This window comes from Pipistrellus kuhlii, unplaced genomic scaffold, assembly GCF_014108245.1.
Source record: "Pipistrellus kuhlii isolate mPipKuh1 unplaced genomic scaffold, mPipKuh1.p scaffold_m20_p_5, whole genome shotgun sequence".
Lineage (NCBI taxonomy): Eukaryota > Metazoa > Chordata > Mammalia > Chiroptera > Vespertilionidae > Pipistrellus > Pipistrellus kuhlii.
The window spans coordinates 44,534,480-44,553,041 of NW_023425551.1; the positions used below are offsets into that span (position 1 = coordinate 44,534,480).

General features: G+C 35.6%; 1 protein-coding gene across 7 annotated transcripts in view; it reads left to right on the forward strand.

Annotated features, from left to right (window-relative positions):
- The window catches only part of RNGTT (RNA guanylyltransferase and 5'-phosphatase), a 180,140-nt gene that overhangs the window by 87,861 nt on the left and 73,717 nt on the right, over window positions 1-18,562 (forward strand). For all 7 annotated transcript variants that reach the window (XM_036413355.2, XM_036413359.2, XM_036413357.2 and 4 more), the window contains one exon: window positions 18,198-18,298. In XM_036413355.2, coding sequence (XP_036269248.1) covers window positions 18,198-18,298 — 101 coding nt within the window. The remainder of the gene's footprint in view (window positions 1-18,197; window positions 18,299-18,562) is intronic.

Here is an 18,562-nt window from a genome sequence, read left to right on the forward strand (position 1 = left end):
GTGCAGAGAGGGTAAGTAATAGACAGTTAACGACAAAATAATATAGTAGATTAGATGTAACCTGCATTTTTTATCATGCTAAAATATGTATTATTTTCCACTCTTTATTTTCAAATTTGGGGATATCCAAATGTTAGAATCTACTTCTTTTCTTTGGAATTCTTTAGCCTGTTCAGACACCAAGCCTTTATTCTCTAGCTTGGTGGCATTTGCCTGCTATTTGCATTCTCAGAATAGAGAAGATAAAGGGGCCGGGCCCACTCTTTAATATGTACTATATATACTTTATTATTTTTCTTTTTTATTCTTTATTGATTACATATTCGTCTCCCCCCCTCCCCCCATTGTCCCTCCTTCCCAGTTCATACACCCCCACCCCCCTGCAGTGTCCGTGTAGATTGGTTATGCTTATATGTAAGTCCTTTGGTTGTTCTCTCCCTTTCCCCCACCCCCCTCCCCTGCCTTTCCTCTAAGGTTTGACCGTCTGATCTATGCTTCTCTGTCTCTAGATCTGTTTTTGGTCACCAGTTTATGTTGTTCATTATATGTCACAAATGAGTGAGAACATGTAATATTTATCTTTCTCTGACTGGCTTATTTCGCTTAGCATAATGTTTAATTCTCCAGGTCTCAGTTTTCCTCTTCTGTTGCCTGAATTTTTTGGACTGGAGCTTCTGTCCTTTATTTTTCCCACAGAATAAACATATCTCCTGGGTTTTGCCTGGGATGGAGGAGGGGACCTAGAGATGTAAACGCACCTTTTACACATTTTCAAACTGTCTCCTCGTGTTCAGCAGCGTGCATCACCTTTTGCCCCTTTGCAACCATTGCAACCAAAGGAACAGATTACCTAATCCTTTCTGGGAACTGCAGCGTGCAGCATGAACTGCTTTGCACTGGTATCCTTCTCTTACTATTCAGTTTTGTTTTTCTTTTTTTTTTTGTTTTGTTCTTGCACTATTAACTTCTTCCTATCTTTCAAAAATATATTGACATGTTGTTTTTTGCTATTGTCTTCTCATTTTCCTTTTCTCTTGATACCTCTTCTGTGACTCCCATTTTAGTGAGGTGTCACATCAAAATAGATATAAATGCACGTGTTTAATCCACCACATTTATCAGAAACTCAAATTTTCAGAACTTCTCACAATGTGGTAGTTTATCTTTTGGCCTCTTGAGCCAATAATTCAGATACAAGAAGAAAGGTAGTGGTCTGAGCCATTCTGTGTAATGTGAGAAGGAAGCCCTGGTCAAGGGTAGGCACAGCTTGACTTTTAAGCTGCAATCTATTTTCTGATACCATAGAAATATTCGAAGGCAAATGAATGGCGAAAGATACATTTACTTGTGGAAAAACTCTTTGGCCTACATTTGTTTGGTGGTAGTTACCTAAAACTTGGCAAGAAGTTAATTCTACTCCATTACATTAATTATAGGGAGTGAACTGAAGTTGAATAAACTGTAAAAGATACTGCATTGCTAAAAAAAAATATATTTTGAATCCTGGAAATATACTGAAAAATAGTGATAAAAATACTGTATTAAAGTGATGATTCTATTATGGACAACCCCCAAACATCAGCTTAGCACCTGTTTTTTTTTTAACCCTTTTATCTGATGTCCTATTTTTTCAGAGACATAACCTTGTAACATATCCAGAAATGCACATAATTCATTACTTTTATAAGAAAAAGCTAAGTTGATGGATGGTATATTTAGAAAAATAAGGCTTAGGATATTTCTTTGTGTTTATAAAGAAATGCACCAGTATCTGATATTTACTAAAATACAAAACAATCATTAATTATCATGAAAGCCTCAACTTAAAGTAGATTAAATTGCATTTATAGAATTAGAGAAAATCAGAGCTGAGAAGGATACTTCCAAGATTATCTAGCTCAATGGTTTTAAAATACTAATTTCCAAAGTTCTAGGTTTCTGTGTATTGCCTCAAGGGACCATCTGGAGGGATAAATTACTAGATAAGCATTCTTTGTATACTACTGAAGCCCTGATTTATCACCTTTGGATATTGTATTTCTAGATAAGATTGTGTTTTTAAAAGGACTTCATCTAAGTATATACCATTTGAATCAACTGCTATTTTGAAAAGTCACCAGTGATCTTTCTTCATTTCCAAAGTCAAGATAATTTTTCTCCTAGTTTTGTACTCATCCATTTAGTGGTAATTTAATACTGCTGTTCACTTTTTAAAAAAAAAATATATATTTTATTAATTTTTTTACAGAAAGGAAGAGAGAGGGATAGAGAGTTAAAAACATCGATGAGAGAGAATCATCGGATCAGCTGCCTCTTGCACACCCCCTACTGGGGATGTGCCAGCAATCAAGGTACATGCCCTTGACCGGAATCGAACCCGGGACCTTTCAGTCCGCAGTCTATCTATCCATTGAACCAAACTAGTTTTGGCACTGCTGTTCACTTTCCTGACTCCTCTTTTCTATGGCTTCTGTGACACCACATGTTCCTGATTTCTTCTAGTCTTACCTCTTGTCTTTTCTGTCATTCAAGCTCTTGGTCTTCTAGCCATTGAAGTTTGGAATTTCTCAAGACCCAGTGTCTTGGACCTTCATTCTTTCTCATTCTCTGTTCTCTAGAAATCTCATCCACAGTCATGGCTTTAGTTATCTCCTAACTAAAAATCAGTGACTCATACGGATTTTTTTTAAAGCTGATTAAAAAAAAATCCTTACCTACTGATATGTTGATTGTTTTGAGAGAGAGAGAGAGAGAGAAGGAGAGAGAGAGAAGGAGAGAGAGAGAGAGAGAGAGAGAGAGAGAGAGAGAGAGAGAGAGAGAGAGAGAGAGAGAGAGAGAGAGAGAGAGAGAAATACAGATACGGATATATCAGATACATTGATAGGCTGCACAAAACCCTCTCCTCCCCTCCCCGAACAGACCCCCACTGGGTATTGAACCGGAAACCTGGGTATGCCCCTGATTGAGAAAGAACCCAAAGCCTTTTTGGTGCAAGGGATGATTCTTCAACCAACTAATCCCCCTGCTGGGGCTTAAGCTGGTCTTTAAAAGTTGATTTGTTTATCTAATTGCCTACTCTGATAATTGCCTTTTGAATTTCTCAAAACACCAGAAACTTAATACATTTTAAAGTCGTACTTCATCTCTACTTCTCAAACAAACCATACAAACCAATCCTTTCCAGCACTTTCTACCTTACTTAAGTGAGAAATCGAGATGTTATCTTTGACATTTTCCCCTCTTGCATCCCTCTGATTCTTTTCCAAGTCTTGCTTTGCTTCTTGAGCATATCTCTTAAATTATTTCCTTTTCTTTCCATTACTACTGCCACAACTCTAATCTGACTTGTCATTCATTACCTCTTGCCTGGACCAGTGCAGTGGCATCCTAACTGGTCCTCCAACATCTGGAGTGATTTTCCTTAATCTTTAGTGATTGCCCTTGCTTTCAGGGTTAAGACCAAAATTAGATTTGAAGCTGGTTTACTCTCTTCTTTATCCCAGCTTGGTTTCTCCATATGTTTTGCCATTGATGCAAAAATAAGTGATATTTTTACTTGTAAACAATGGTCTTAAAAATTTGAAGTGTAAGCTATATATGACATAATATTTAAATATTTTGAGAAAAATGGGTATTTTCTTTAAAGAAAAAATTTGCTGTTTATTTTAATATACTAGTAAACCTATATTCTTTATAAGGTTTAAGGTGCAAACTTTGATAAATTTTAAAAAGAAGCATTTTCAAATTGAATTTCCATCTGGTTATTAGTTTATATAGAAGGCAGTTAGGTTATATTAGATCCTTATATATATTGTTTTCAATTTTATGATTTCATTGACATTTTGAATTGCTAATCTTTTATGGTTTGTCACCTAAAAATGAATATTTTAAAGTGACCATTTGGCATTTTAATATGCTATCGGTAGTAGATCTTTTCACTTAATAACAGATTTTTTAATTTAATTTACAAAGTTGATAATACATATTTATTAGCTTTCTATAAGAAGGTTTTAATGATTTATGTAGCATAGTAAATTTTTATTTGTGGAAATGACTGATTAATTTTAACCTTTTAAAAAGTCATATTTGATTTTACTTATATCATCTGGAGACACGTTACTAGATAAGAGCTTTTGTGCCATTAATAATCTATCACTATGAAATAAAAGCATATTTGTAAAACAGGTAATAGAAATCTTGCAAGTGTATTCTTTATTTTTAAAAGACTTGTTTTCTCTATCAGCAATACTGTGATTAGTAAAATATATAACTTTCTATATTGAGTCTATTTACTCGTAAGCAATAGTGTTACAATTGGCTTTCTTTTATGTTTTCACTACTATCTTGATTTTCTATAAGGTGGGTTAGCTTGATTTTATGTCTCTTACATGAATCAGTTTGTATGTAAATTGAGTCAGCTTTGATTTTAACACTGCTTTCTTGTGAAATATTAATGTTTTTATTAAATCTTTACTACTTTCAGGTATATTGAATGTTATGGATAGATTGTAAAATGAAAATTGGAATTAGTCTAATGTCTTGTCTTGAAGTATATGATGAATTAGAGTGGTTTTCCTCTGTAGCGGGGATGATGTTACCATGGTGAGTGCTGCTGTTGCCATGACATTAGCTTGCATATTTTGATAGGTCTTCAGTTGAAGAAGGGCTCTGTTTCCTGGCAGAATGGAAAAGTGTCATTCTGTCTTTTACCAAAATGTGTTATTTTTTTATTGAAATATACAATAATCTCCAAAGAATTGTAATGGCTAAGTGCCAAGAAAGAAATTACACCTTGCTTATTATTATTTTTTTTTCCTGTTCAGCTTTGGAACACAGCAAAATACCCTTAGCTTGCTTTGTGTAAGGAAGAAAAAGAAAATCATTTTTCTAGTCTTGTTAATAAATAAAATGTTTGCTTTCCCACTGAATTTTGTTGACAAAATAAATAGCTAAAGATGAATAATTTGTAATCAGTCTCTGCTGGATATAAATATATACTGTTACCATATAACTAAGACATTGGTAATGATGATATATTGGTAGCAGAGAAAGGGTAAATAAATGTGATTAAGGACTCCACAAAAAAAGAAAGATCAGTGAATTCTAAGAGAGTAAATATAAAAAGTACAAAGTTCTCATATCAATGATACATATTAAATAAAATGAATAGGGATAGTTTTTTCTAGTGATGATTTACATTTAATATAGAAACATTAATGGTAGATATTTAAAAAAATTTTGTTTTATAGTAGTATATTTTTTTAAAAAGAAAAACCATATAATCACCTCAATAGATTTTTTTTTTAATCTTTTAAAAATATTTTTATTGATTTCAGAGAGGAAGGAAGAGGGAAAGAGAGATAGAAACATCAATGATGAGAGCGAATCATTGATCTTCTGCTGCCTGCATGTCCCCCACTAGGGATCAAGCCCACGACTCAGACATGTGCCCTTGACCAGAATCAGACCTGGGACCCTTCAGTCCTCAGGCCGGTGCTCTGACCCCTGAGCCAAACCAGCTAGAGCTATAGTGGTATATTTTTAATTTCTCACTAGATAACACAGAAATTTTAACAAGTAGTAGTAAAAAAAAAAGTCTTCCTCTTGCATTTCTCTTTTCCCTCATTTATCTATTGCTGTTTAAATTTTATCTCTTACGCACTTATAAACAAATACAAATATTTTAATATATTCTTATACTCGTCTCAGTTTTCAAGAAAAAGTAGCATATTTTGCACTCTGGTTTTTAGAATGTGTCCCAGTCGTATTTTTGAAATATATTTTATTGATTTTGTACAGAGAGGAAGGGAGAGGGATAGAAAGTTAGAAACATCGATGGGAGAGAGTCATCGATCAGCTGCCTCTTGCACACCCCCTACTGGGAATGTGTCTGCAACCAAGGTACATGCCCTTGACTGGAATCGAACCTGGGACCCTTCAGTCCCCAAGCCTCTATCCATTGAGCCAAACCAGTTTCGGCCCAGTCGTATTTTTAAATGTATATTTTATTAGTGATATCATTTTTGCATCCAGGAACATATTGGAATCAGCAAAAAAATAAGGTGTTGTTATTGACATTTCCCAACCCTTATGCTTACGACAATTCAGAATTTTGGAAGGAAATATTTCAAAGCATATATTTTTATCAATTTATTAAAATAAAGGGATTCTCCTTTTGTTGTCAAAGTTTCCTGACACCACTAGTGACTCTTTCTATTGATAGACCAATTCATTTGTAATAGCTTCAAACTGAAGTCCTATATAATAAAGAGCTAATAGGCTAATTAGACTAGGTGACGGAACCACCTTCTAGAACGACCAGTGGGTGGGGCCACCGGCCCAGGCATCTGGGGCTGCTAGGGCTGAGTCCCTTGCATGAATTTTGTGTATTGGGCCTCTAGTGTTGTGTAAGTGAGAACATATTTACACAAACTTTTTTCCTGCTTCAAAATATTTTCGTTTTTGTATTAGTCCCATTTATTCTTGGAATAATAAATTAAATATTGGTGTTATTTTCTTGGGGAAGCTGGTCTGATTAGGTGAGTGTGATTTTCCCATGTTACAAATAGCTAAAGATGAGTAATTTGTAATACTCTTCATACCAGTAGTAGGAGCATAGACAGTTATTTTAGTGACTAGAGGCCTGATACACGAAATTCTTGCACAGGGCGGGTGTGTGTCCCTCAGCCCAGCATGCACCCTCTCCAATCTGGGACCCACTAGGATCAGGCCTAAATGGAAAGTCGAGCATCCCTCTCACAATCCATGACTGCTGGCTCCCAACTGTTTGCTTGCCTGCCTGTCTGATTGCCCCTAACTGCTTCTGCCTGCTAGCCTAATCACCCCCTAACCACTCCCATGCCAGCCTGATTGATGCCTAACCACGTTCCTCTGCTGGCCTGATTGCCCCTAACTGCCCTCCTTGCCAGCCTGGTCGCCCCTAACTGCCCTTCCCTGCAGGCCTGGTTGCCCCTAACTGCCTTCCCCTCCTGGCCTGGTCACCCCTAACTGCCCTCCTAACTGCCCTCCCCTCCTGGCCTTGTCAACCCTAACTGCCCACCCCTGCCTGCCTGGTCACCCTCAATTGCTTCCCCTGCTGGCCATCTTGAGGTGGCCATCTTGTGTCCACATGGGGGCTGTCATATTGTGTGTTGGAGTGATGGTAAATTTGCATATTACATCTTTATTAGATAGGATACTATGCAGTACAAATTCGCAAAAAGGAAATTAATGTAGTTGATTAGTATAAAGTAATTAGCCTTCAGATGTTACTTGTATTGAGAGTTGATCACCTGCTTTTTAGACTTGTGTCTACCTGAGAAGAGGAGAAACTGTGTGTGGGCTAGCTCGGAAAGTTAGTGAATTTTATATTATTGTAGATGGCAGTAGACTTGGATACTGAGTGAGTTAATCCTGTGTTGTGAAATATATTAACTCACCTTTCGTCTGATAAATGTCATTTGTATGTCATATACATTGCTGAGTTTTAGAAATCATAACAATGAATAAAGACAGAGTTTCTGCCCTCAGATAGGCCTAGCATTCTGTGAAGCAACTTGACATAGCAGCAAATTACATTACGGTGTGTAAGGTAAAAGTGTGCAGGCTGATGGACTAGGGGAAGTATTAGAGTGGACACAGAAAGTAGGGTCAGGGTGCATTGGGAGATGAGGTGTGTGATAAAGACCAGACTGGATACCTGGTTCAGGAAGGCTCTCCCTGGTGTATCGGTAGTAGAGACAGGCTAAATGGTTTAGCTACTGGAGAAGTTTATTAGGTTTTCTGAGCTCTTTCTTATCAGGAAGCTAGCCAGGTCACTTACCAGTTGCTTTCTCCTCCTACTTACAACTCCACACACAACTAGACTAAGAGTAATTAGAAAATGATTGACTTAAAATTGGTTTCCTTTTGAACAGTTTTATATTCTCAACTCATGAGATCATCTAACCTAACCTTTTTAATCTTTAATTATTTACTTTGGAAAAATGAGACATTTTATTTTGTTAATGGTAGAAAGATTTCTGTGTTACAGTGATTTGGGAACATTTTGGACAAGTCATAACCTTTCTGGTTATAAATTTGCTTATTACCTATAAAAACAGGGAATTTACTGTATGCTTTCAGGGTCCTTTATTTTTCTAGTATTTTTACCCAGGTCTAGTAACTAGTCTTGGTACTAATGATGTATTTTCATTTAACTTACCTATATTTCCTTATTTGAGGAATTTTAAAATCACTTGTATTGTAGTTAAATTTTAAAATCACTTGTAGTTCTGTGAAACTGCCTAGATATGAAGTCTTTGTGTAACTATAGTTTTAGAAAATTGTTTCATTAGAAATGTAAGCCACAGGTTTTTTTTTTTTATTGAAACAACAGCCAGAACAAATTAATTAGACTTGTGAATGAGATAATAAAAATAGTAATCAATGTATTTTTGAGTAAGTTTTCCAACCTGAATATGCCAAGAAGTTTCATCAGTTCTCTAGTAATTTTATTCTCAAATCACAACCTGTTTCCATAATTAGCCCTAAAATGTTTTTAGGTAAATGAGAAATGTCAGCAAGCTTTTGAAAGTGGAATTCTCCATTGCGCGCCCCCTCCCGAGCCCTCTTCTTCTTTCCCTGATATCTTCTTATTATCTCTAGTAAGGAAGTGACTTTTCAGAATGGAATTGTAAGTGATTGCCTTTATGTGGTTTTTTTTTTTTTTTTTTTTTTTTTTTTTTTTAAGAACGGCTTTTTTCTCTCTATGTCATTAAAAGCATAGAGTAGTGAGCCAACTTAGTTTAAGAAAACTTGATCATACCTCCTCAGCTCAAATACATTACTGGAATTTTCTTGTAAGCTAATTGTTCTTCAGAATTCAACTCATGTATTTCTATTATTCAAGAAAACTTTCTTTACCCATGTCCCACTGATTTTGATGTTTCTCTGTTGTACTTATCAACTCTTGTGTTCATTTTTGCTCTATGATGTTTATTGAGGAATAGATTAAAAAGCCTCATGTGGTTCAGCTCACATCTTCTCCAGTTGGTATAGTACCAAGCACATAGTAGGTATTACTATTGAATGAATGACTTTCCCTTTATATAGGATATTTATATGTCTTGTTTTATATAATAGCTATTTGCTTCTCAGTGAAAAATAGACAAAAGATCCACTCAAGTCACTAAATCTAGAGTTGTTTTACTCTTCTATTTAGTACCCTTAATAGTTAGAATTTATTCTGTTTTCTTTAAAATAAAATTCTAGAACAACAATAAAATTAATATTGTGGTAAGGCCAGGAATCTTTCTTAGCTTCAGGGTGTGATCCTGTGAAGAAAGCATTATGGTTTTAGTGTAGGCCTGGAATATGTATTATGGTAACATATCTGGTCACTTACTAGTGAAAGTTGTAGAGTAGGGCTGCAAAGCATTTTAGGTATTTCTGGTCTAGACATCCTGTTTTAGGCAAGAGAAATCATATTTTTACATTTTTACAAGCAAGATAGATGAAGCCCACATTTTGAATTGCTTAAAATTATGGAGTAGGTAGTTAGAGACAAAGAGGAACTAAATATCTTGCTGTTATTGCTATTATTACTGTTATCTTCCTTTATATCAGAGTTTTTCAACTTTGGTAGAATTGACATTTTGAGCTGGATAATTCTTTGTTGTAGCCAGCTGCCTGTACATTACAGGATGTTTAGAAACACCCGGGCATCTCCCCACTAGATGGCAGTAGCATTCCCTCCCTTCCCCTGTGTGACAACTAAAAAATGCCAAATATTCCCTGAAGGGCAAAATTGCCTTTTATTTGAAAATCATTGCTTTTTCCCCACAGAATAATATCACTTATGCCTCCATTTTGTTTTCTCTTTATTTTTGTTTTAGAGACTTCTCTTTGGCACATGGCCATTCTCTACCTCTAAAGCCAGCCTCTGCTCTTGGTAAACGTTTTCCTAAACATTTTTTTGTTGCCTGACATTTGCATTCATTACATTTTTTATGATAATGGATATCTCAGGATATAGTAGTAATTTTCTTTAGACACAATCTATCCCCAATTTTTTATTTGTGAGCTCATCTGGTAGATTCAGATTTATTTCTATAGAACTAAGTATTGTATTATCTATCAGTTAAATATAGCTTTGATAATTATTTTCATTTAGATATATGCTAGTGCATTTAATGAAATTGAAATGCATTGCTCCCTAATTATACACTGGAACATGTAGCTTGAAAGAATGTTTTTGTATCCTTGTTTATATTTGAGCAAGATTCTGCATCATTTGATAACTCACAAGTACTTATTTTTAAAAGGCTTAAATCCCTGTGTTATGTAAATGTAATACATTTGTCCTTATTATTTTGGAGATTATAAAAAAGGATTCTTTTTAATAATTGATATACATAATGTTTCATGAATATTGTTAATTTAAATAATTTCATAATCTAAAATAATTCATTTAAAAATAAAGTTAATCTACTTGAGACTAATATTTTGTAGTAAGTGTTAAGCTTTTGCATTTTATTATTTTCATTATCAAGTGTTTATGGAACATTTTACTAGATATTTTATAGGCATATAATTAGATAGGATTTTTGTTGAAGTAGAATTTACATTCTAATAGGTGTTTAAATATTTTTAAATCATGGAATCTATGTCATTGTTGAATTTATATTCAGTAATTGAGAACTCTAGTATTTTAAAAAATATACTTTTCTAACATTTTTATACATTTTATTAACTTTCATAAATGTGTTTTGAAATTCCCAATCAAGTCCAGAATTTCAAATTAACATAAGCGCTGTGAGATGAGGAGTTGCTTAAGTTTCTGAATTATTGCCTATAAAAACAGAAGAGTTGGTTGCTATATGCTGTATTTTCTTTTTATTTACATGCTTTATTTTCATTAGGAATCTTGATTTCCAGAGAAAAGAATGTAAATATATTTAATATTTATTGTACAAATAATATATTAAAATTCTTTTAGGGTTTGTTAGTTACCTATTATGAAGTACTTTCAAACTATACAACCATTAATCTTTCTTTAATTTTGTAACTTAGATTAATAGTGGTTTCTAATGCATAGTCAGAAGTAAATAGGGAACAGAAGTAGATGATGGTTGTGTGTAAGTATGACATTCCCTTGGCAGAGGTATGACAGTTACACTCTTTTCTCCCCTTACTCTTCCCCCCCCCTCACTACCATCATGAACCACTCGAATTAAATCACTTATGCCTCCACAGGGATTGGGCCCAAGGGGTCCCAGATTGGAGTCAGCGCAGGCTGGCCTGAGGAACAACCCTTCTCTACCCGCCGTCCCCTCCCCCTCCTCCCCCAATGTACAAATTTTGTGCACTGGGCCTCTAGTTTAGAATAATTGTGCTGTCCTGTTTCTTGGGACCACTGAATCAACCAGAACGCATTATCTATAGACACTGAGGCAATTTAGGGTAATTGTGCTGTTCTGATTTTCAGTAAGATCACAATCAATCGGATATTCACACCACCAACAATGGAGTATTCCATCGATTGGGATAGTATACATAAGTACAGAAAATCAAAGTAACCTTTCTATTGTTTTAGAAAGCAAATAAGTACAGAAGCCAAAACATTAGGGTTAAAGTTAAACTGCAGTTTCTACCTGAGATGATTGCTAACATATTCTTCATATATGTTACCTAAATAAATCTTTTAGGATAAAAACTTTCATTAAAATATTATATATTTGATTTTATATTAATTCATGTTCAAACATAAGACTTAGGGGGAAATAGCATATATTATGTTCTTAAATTCCCTATCAACTTCAGTGATTTGTCTTTCATAAGCAAAACTAAAGTTATATTAAATTTGTCATATGAACTATTTGAAATAAGTGATCCTGTGACTAGAGTTTATGTATTTTTTTCTCAAACTTATGGAAATCTATTAGAATGCAGTTGACTTGTATATTTAAAAAAATGTATTAATAATGAGACCATTTAGCAGTTTTTTCCTTCCTTACTATCCTTTTCATAATATGGTCCCACTCCCCATAATGTCCTTGCTGAATCAACTTACTTGCTTCTCCTTCAGTAGGTCCTATATTTTCCTATTCCTATGTTTTGCACACATTTACTTCATGCTGCAAGTCTGCATGAGTGAATATTCTTTAAGGCTTATAGGCTTTACTCTTTTATAGTCAGTAATTAAGCCACACAAATAAAGTATTTTCTTTTTACTATGTTGCTAGAATATATTTTAAACATTTTTTCCTTTAGTCTCTTTAATTTTATAGACACTGTTATACAACCATATCCACTATATCCAAAATTTTACATCACACCAAACAGAAATTCTTTAACCATTAAGCAATAACTCTTCTGCTTTTCTACCCCCCAGCTTCTTATATTTCTAATCTACTTTCTATCACTATGAATTTGCCTATTCTGCATATACTATCTAATACAAGAGTAATATGCAAATTAACCACCACTCAACCACATCCGCAAGCCATGCCTACCAGCCACACCCACCAACCAGCCAATCAGAGTGTGTATGCAAATTAATCCCAGTCAAGATGGTTGCAGCCACATAGAGCAGGAGGGAGGCTTGGGTTTCCCTGGCAATGGAGGAAGCCAAGCTTTCCACACACCTGGGCGGGCCCAGGCCTCCACTGAAGGGTACAAAGTTTCAATTATAGAAAACACATAAATTCCAACAGAAATGGCAGCAGCCATTGAGCTGGAAGAGCAGGAGGCTAGGGTTTCTCCCGGGCAATGGAGGAAGCCAAGCTTCTGCAGCCCTGGCTGACTCAGGCCTCCCCAGTCTACAAAGTTTCAACTATAGAAGATACATAAATTCCAACAGAAATGGTGGCCGCCAGGGAGTGAAAGGGAGACTTGGCTCCGCTCCAGACTACAAAGTTTCCTCTCTATAAACCACCACAGGCCCCTCGCCCAGGCTGCCCCACACCCCAAGGGAACCCCCACCCTGATCTGGGACACCCTTGGGCAAACAAGCTGGCCCCCACCCATGCACCAGGCCTCTACCCTACCTAATAAAAGAGTAATATGCAGATTGACCATCACTCCAACACACAAGATGGCTTCCCCCCAAAGATCCTGCTCCCATGTGGACACAAGATGGCCAGCAGGAGAGGGCAGTTGGGAGGGACCATGCCTGCAAGGGAGGGCAGTTGTGGCCAATCAGGCAAGCAGGGGAGGGCAGTTGGAAGGCACCAGGCCTGCAAGGGAGGGCAGTTGAGAGGGACCAGGCCTTCAAGGGAGGGCAATTGGGAGCCATCAACCTGCAGGGGAGGGCAGTTAGGGGTGACCAGGCTGACAGAGGAGAGAAGTTGGGGGCAAACAGGCTGGCAGGGGAGAAGTTAGACGTCAATCAGGCTGGCAGGGGAGTGGTTAGGGGGTAATCAGGCAGAAGCAGTTAGGGGCAATCAGGAAGGCAGGCAGGCCAGCAGTTGGGAGCCAGCAGTTCTGGATTGTGAGAGGGATGTCATCTCTCAAAGGGTCCCAGATTGGAGAGGGTGCAGGCTGGGCTGAGGGACACCCCCACCATGCACGAATTTCACGCACCGGGCCTCCAGTTTCATAAGTGGACTCATACAATTTTTGTCCTTTTGTCTCTGGCTTATTTCACTTAGCACAATGTTTTTAGGATCTGTTCATTTTTGGAACTTGTATCAGAACTTTATTCCTTTTTATGGTTGAATATTATTCTATTGTATGTATGTACCACAATTTGTTTATCCATTTATATGTTGGTAGAAATGTAGGTTGTTTTCACCTTTTGACTTAAATAATGCTGCAGTGAATATAAGCATGTAAATATTGTTTTTAGGAGTGGGGTAGTGCTGAGTCTTAGGGTAATTTTATGTTTAACTTTTTGAGGAATCATCAAACTTTTACCCAGAGTGGCTGCATCATTATATATCCCTTACAGCAAAGTATGTGGCTTCTAATTTTGCCACATCCTCTCCAATACTTGTTATTTTCCCCTCCCCTCCCCTCCCCTCCCCTTCCCTCCTTTATTACTCTCATCGTTATAACCTCCCCTCCTTATAACCTCCCTATAGCTCATTGTGTAACTCTGTTTGGATGATTGTAGCCTTGTACTAAATTTTGAAATTGGAAACTGTGAGTCCTCCAACTTAATTCTGTTTTCAAGATTGTTTTGACACTTGAGGGTCTCTTGCAACTCTGTGTGAAATTGAGGATCAGCTTTTCTATTTGTGCAAAAAAGGCTGTGAGAATTTTGTTAGGAATTGTGTTGAATCTGTAGATGACTTTGGGTAATATTGACATCTTAGAAACTTCAAGTGTCTCTAAATTGCTGTTCTGAGATCAATTCCATTGTGGGCAGGGGTTTTCTCTGCATCAACAAGCAATTCTTTGGCACCATCTACCCAGAGATGGCATCGAATTCCACAGGTTGAGGTGTCAGTCCTGTAAGACTGCCCACACTTCCCACTTCAGACATCAGTCTCATGCTCAGGCTCTAGATTAGAGGTTCTAATGACCCACCTTAGACTTTAGTTGCCAGTCATAAGTCCAGGTTGTTTCCTGTACTTCTTAGCAACTGGCCATAAATCAGAGGTTCCCATGACTCTGCATAATGTTCGTTTAGTTTGTTAGAGTGGATCACAGAACTCAGAGAAACACTTAACTTACTAAATAGGGGTTTAATGTAAAAGGAACAGCCAGAGGAGGAGAAGCATGGGGCAAGGTGTGGGGCAGGGGCACGGAGCTTCTGTGTTCTCTCCAGCCGTGCTACTCTCCTCTGGTCCCCACACATCCACCAGCGCGGATTGTTTTTGACAGGATTGATTAAATCATAACCTGTAGGCCATGGATCCAGCCTCCAGCCCTGCTTCCCTCCCCTGAATTCAGGGGGGTGGGACTGAAAGTTCAAAACTTTTAATCACTAGGTTGGCTCCTTTGTCCATCAGCCCCTATTCTTAGGTGTTTAAAAAATCCTCATTAACATAAGAACTTTATTACGCTCATCATTTAGGGAATTCCAAGGGTTTTAGGAGCTCTGTGTCAGAAAGAGGGAGGAGGACCAAATAATTATTTCCTATTATTAATCCCAGTATCGCACTTCCTCTGTATGAACATGGGATATCATTCCATTTTTAGGTCTTTATTCCTTTCAGTAATGTTTTGTAGTTTTCAGTATACAAATCACTTCCTTGGTTAAATTAATTCCTAAGTATATTGTGCTTTTCAATGCTATTGTAAATGCAATTGCTTTCTTAATTTCTTTCTTGATTGTTGATTGCTATTTTATAAAAACACAACTATTTTATGTTGATGATACCACAAAAAATGAAAATTATTAGAAATAAATTTAACAAGAGTCGTGCAAGATGTGTATATTGAAAACTACCAAACATTGCTGAAAGTTAGGAAGGCCTTAATAATAGATTTGCAGCATTCATGAATTGGAAGAATCAATATTACGATGTTATTTTTCCCCTAATTGACCTATTGATTCAGTGCAATCCTAATTAAAATCCTAGTAGACTTATTTTTCATAGAAATTGACTAGCTGGTTTAACATTTATGTGGAAATATAAATGCTACATTAGATAAAACATTTTGGAAAAAGAAGAACAAAGTTTGAGGAATAAAGGACCTGGTTTCAAAACGTATAAAGCTACAGTAGTTGAGCTAGTCTGTTGTTAGCAGGAAGAAGGGCCTGTTTATCAGTGCAGCGCACTGGGGAGAATAGAAATAGCTCTGTATCTATAAATAATTGGTTTTGACAGTGGTGCCAAGGCAGCTCAGTGAGGAAAGGATAATCTTTTCAACAACTGGTGCTGGATCGATTGGCTAGCCATCTGTCTGTCATACAGTGAACTTAGTCCTTATTTTTCACCATAGAAAGAAGTTAACCTCAAATGGATTACATACTTTAACATAAGAACTAAAACTATAAAATTTCTCTAAGAAAATATTGAAGATTACAGTAAAGTTTCCTTAAAAGAGGCCCAGAAAGCACAAATAAAAATTGATGACTTTGATAAGATGCTCAACATCACTAATTATTAGGGAACTGCAAATAAGAAAAAGTGAGCTATCACCTCATACTTGTCAGAATGGTCATTATCAAAAAGTCAAAAGATAAATGTTGGTGAGGATGTGGAAGCAAAGGGAACCATGTGCATTGTTGGTGGGAATGTAAATTGATACAGCTATTATAAAAAACAGTATGAAGTTTTCTCAAACAATTAAAAAATAGAACTACCATAATACCCAGCAATACCACTCCTCAGTATATATCCAAAAGAAATAAAACCAGAATCTTGGAGAGGTATCTACATTCCCATGTTTACTGTAGCATTATTCACAGGGCCAAAATATGGAAACAATCTAAGTGTCTGTTGACAGATGAATAGTAAAGATAAATCTGGTGTGTGCACACACATAAACACTCTCTCTCTCTCTCTCTCTCTCTCTCTCTCTCTCTCTCTCTCTCTCTCTCTCTCACACACACACACACACACACACACACACACACACACACACACACAGGAATATTATTCAGCCTTAAAAAAGAAATCCTGCCACTTAAAATAATATGGATGAACCTTGAATACATTATACTAAGTGAAACATATTTGTGGAATCTTAAAAAAAGAAAGAAAAGTTGAACTAAGAGAATAGAATGGTGTTGCCAGAGGCTGGGGGATAAGGGGAAAAATTTTCAGTTATAAGATGAGTAAGTTTTGGAGATCTAATATATAGCATGGTGACTACAATTAATAGTGATTATATATATATATATATATATATATATATATATATATATATATATATATATATGGTGAGAAAGTAGATTTTCAATATCCTTACGACCAAAAGGGGAAAAAAGGCACAATGTGAGAAGATGGATATGTTAGTTAACTTGATTGTGGTGATTATTTCACAATGTATACATAAGTCAAAACATGTTGTTCACCTTAAATTCTTATTTCTCAGTCATACCTCAATAAGGCTGGAAGAAAAATGATTTTGATTTAATTAAAATAAAAAATTACTCTTCAAAAGAAATTGTTATGAAAATGAAAAGGCAAGATAAAAACTGGTAGAAAATATTTGCAGTATATATACCCAACCAAAACTACTTATCCAGAATATATAAACAACTTTTGCAAGTGAATAATGAGATTACCCAGGTAAAACAAAGATAAAAATTTGAACAGACTCTACACCAAAGAACATACACAGATAGCAGATAAGCAAATTAAAGATCTCCAACATCTTTGGTTATTAGAAAAATACAAATGAAAATTATGAGACATCCTTTAGAATGAAAAATTAAAAAGACTTATAATACCTAGGCCTAAGGTGGATGAGGAGCAACTCGACCTCTCATATATTACTCATGGGGATAGAAAATGTTACAGCCACTTTGGAAAACAATTTCTTATAAAGTTAAACATACATTTATCATGTTGCCCAGCCATTCTACTTCAAACTATTTTCTCAAGTGTTATGAAGACATGTCTATAAAAATGTTCAGAGCAGCTGAAAACTGGGAGCAACCCAGATATCCATCAACTTGTAAATGCACGAACAGTTTGTGGTATTTACATAAAATGTGATCCATCAGTAATAAAAAGGGACAAACTATCATTATGTGCACCAGCATGGATAAGTTATAAAATCTTGGTTAAAATTTCTTAGGAATTCTAGAAAAGGCATAACTATAGTGACAGAAAAGCCATTATTGCTAGAATCAGTGTGGGGAATTGACTGCAAATGTCAGGAGGAAACATTTTGGGTGATTGAAATGCTATGTAGCATATTTTGGTGATTGTTTACCTAATTGTATCCATTTTGCTGATTTCATTGGTTAATTTTATTTATTATAAATGAGTCTACAGTGAAGTTAAACATAAAAAAACCCCCAAATTTAAAAATATGAAACTTACTGTAAGCCATAGAAAAATTAGAAAGAATAACAAATTTCTTCTATTTCTGGACTTTCACAAATAAGGGCCTGCATACTTTGGCAGGAAAATTGGAAGGCCGTCAATAAGAAGGTAGATATCTAGCTTTACTAACCAGTTGAAGATAACAAAAAATATATTTGGAAAAGAATAGTAATTTTGTTTATTAAAAAGAAAGTTGTACTATATTTAATAAGTCAAATGTTAATTTCTTATCTTTTTATTAACTATTATTATTTTAATTCACTTTAGAAATATAAACCTGGTCGATGTGATGATATTTTAAAATGGAAACCTCCCAGTCTGAATTCTGTGGATTTTCGCCTAAAGATAACAAGAATGGGAGGAGAAGGGTAAATATGCACCTTTGTTCCCCCACCATTTTTACGTGAACCAATACTATTTGTTTCAGGCTTTGTTGTTTACTTAATATTTTATTCATACTTTACAAAAAATTAAAATAATATATTTTACAATATCCTTTATACATATGTATACATCTATCTCATTTTCACAGATTACTTTTTTAACCTATTACAGTTCACATTTTGTAGCTTCCTTTTAACTCTACTGAGTTTAGTCTTAAAACATAGTTATTTCTAAAATAAAAAATTAAC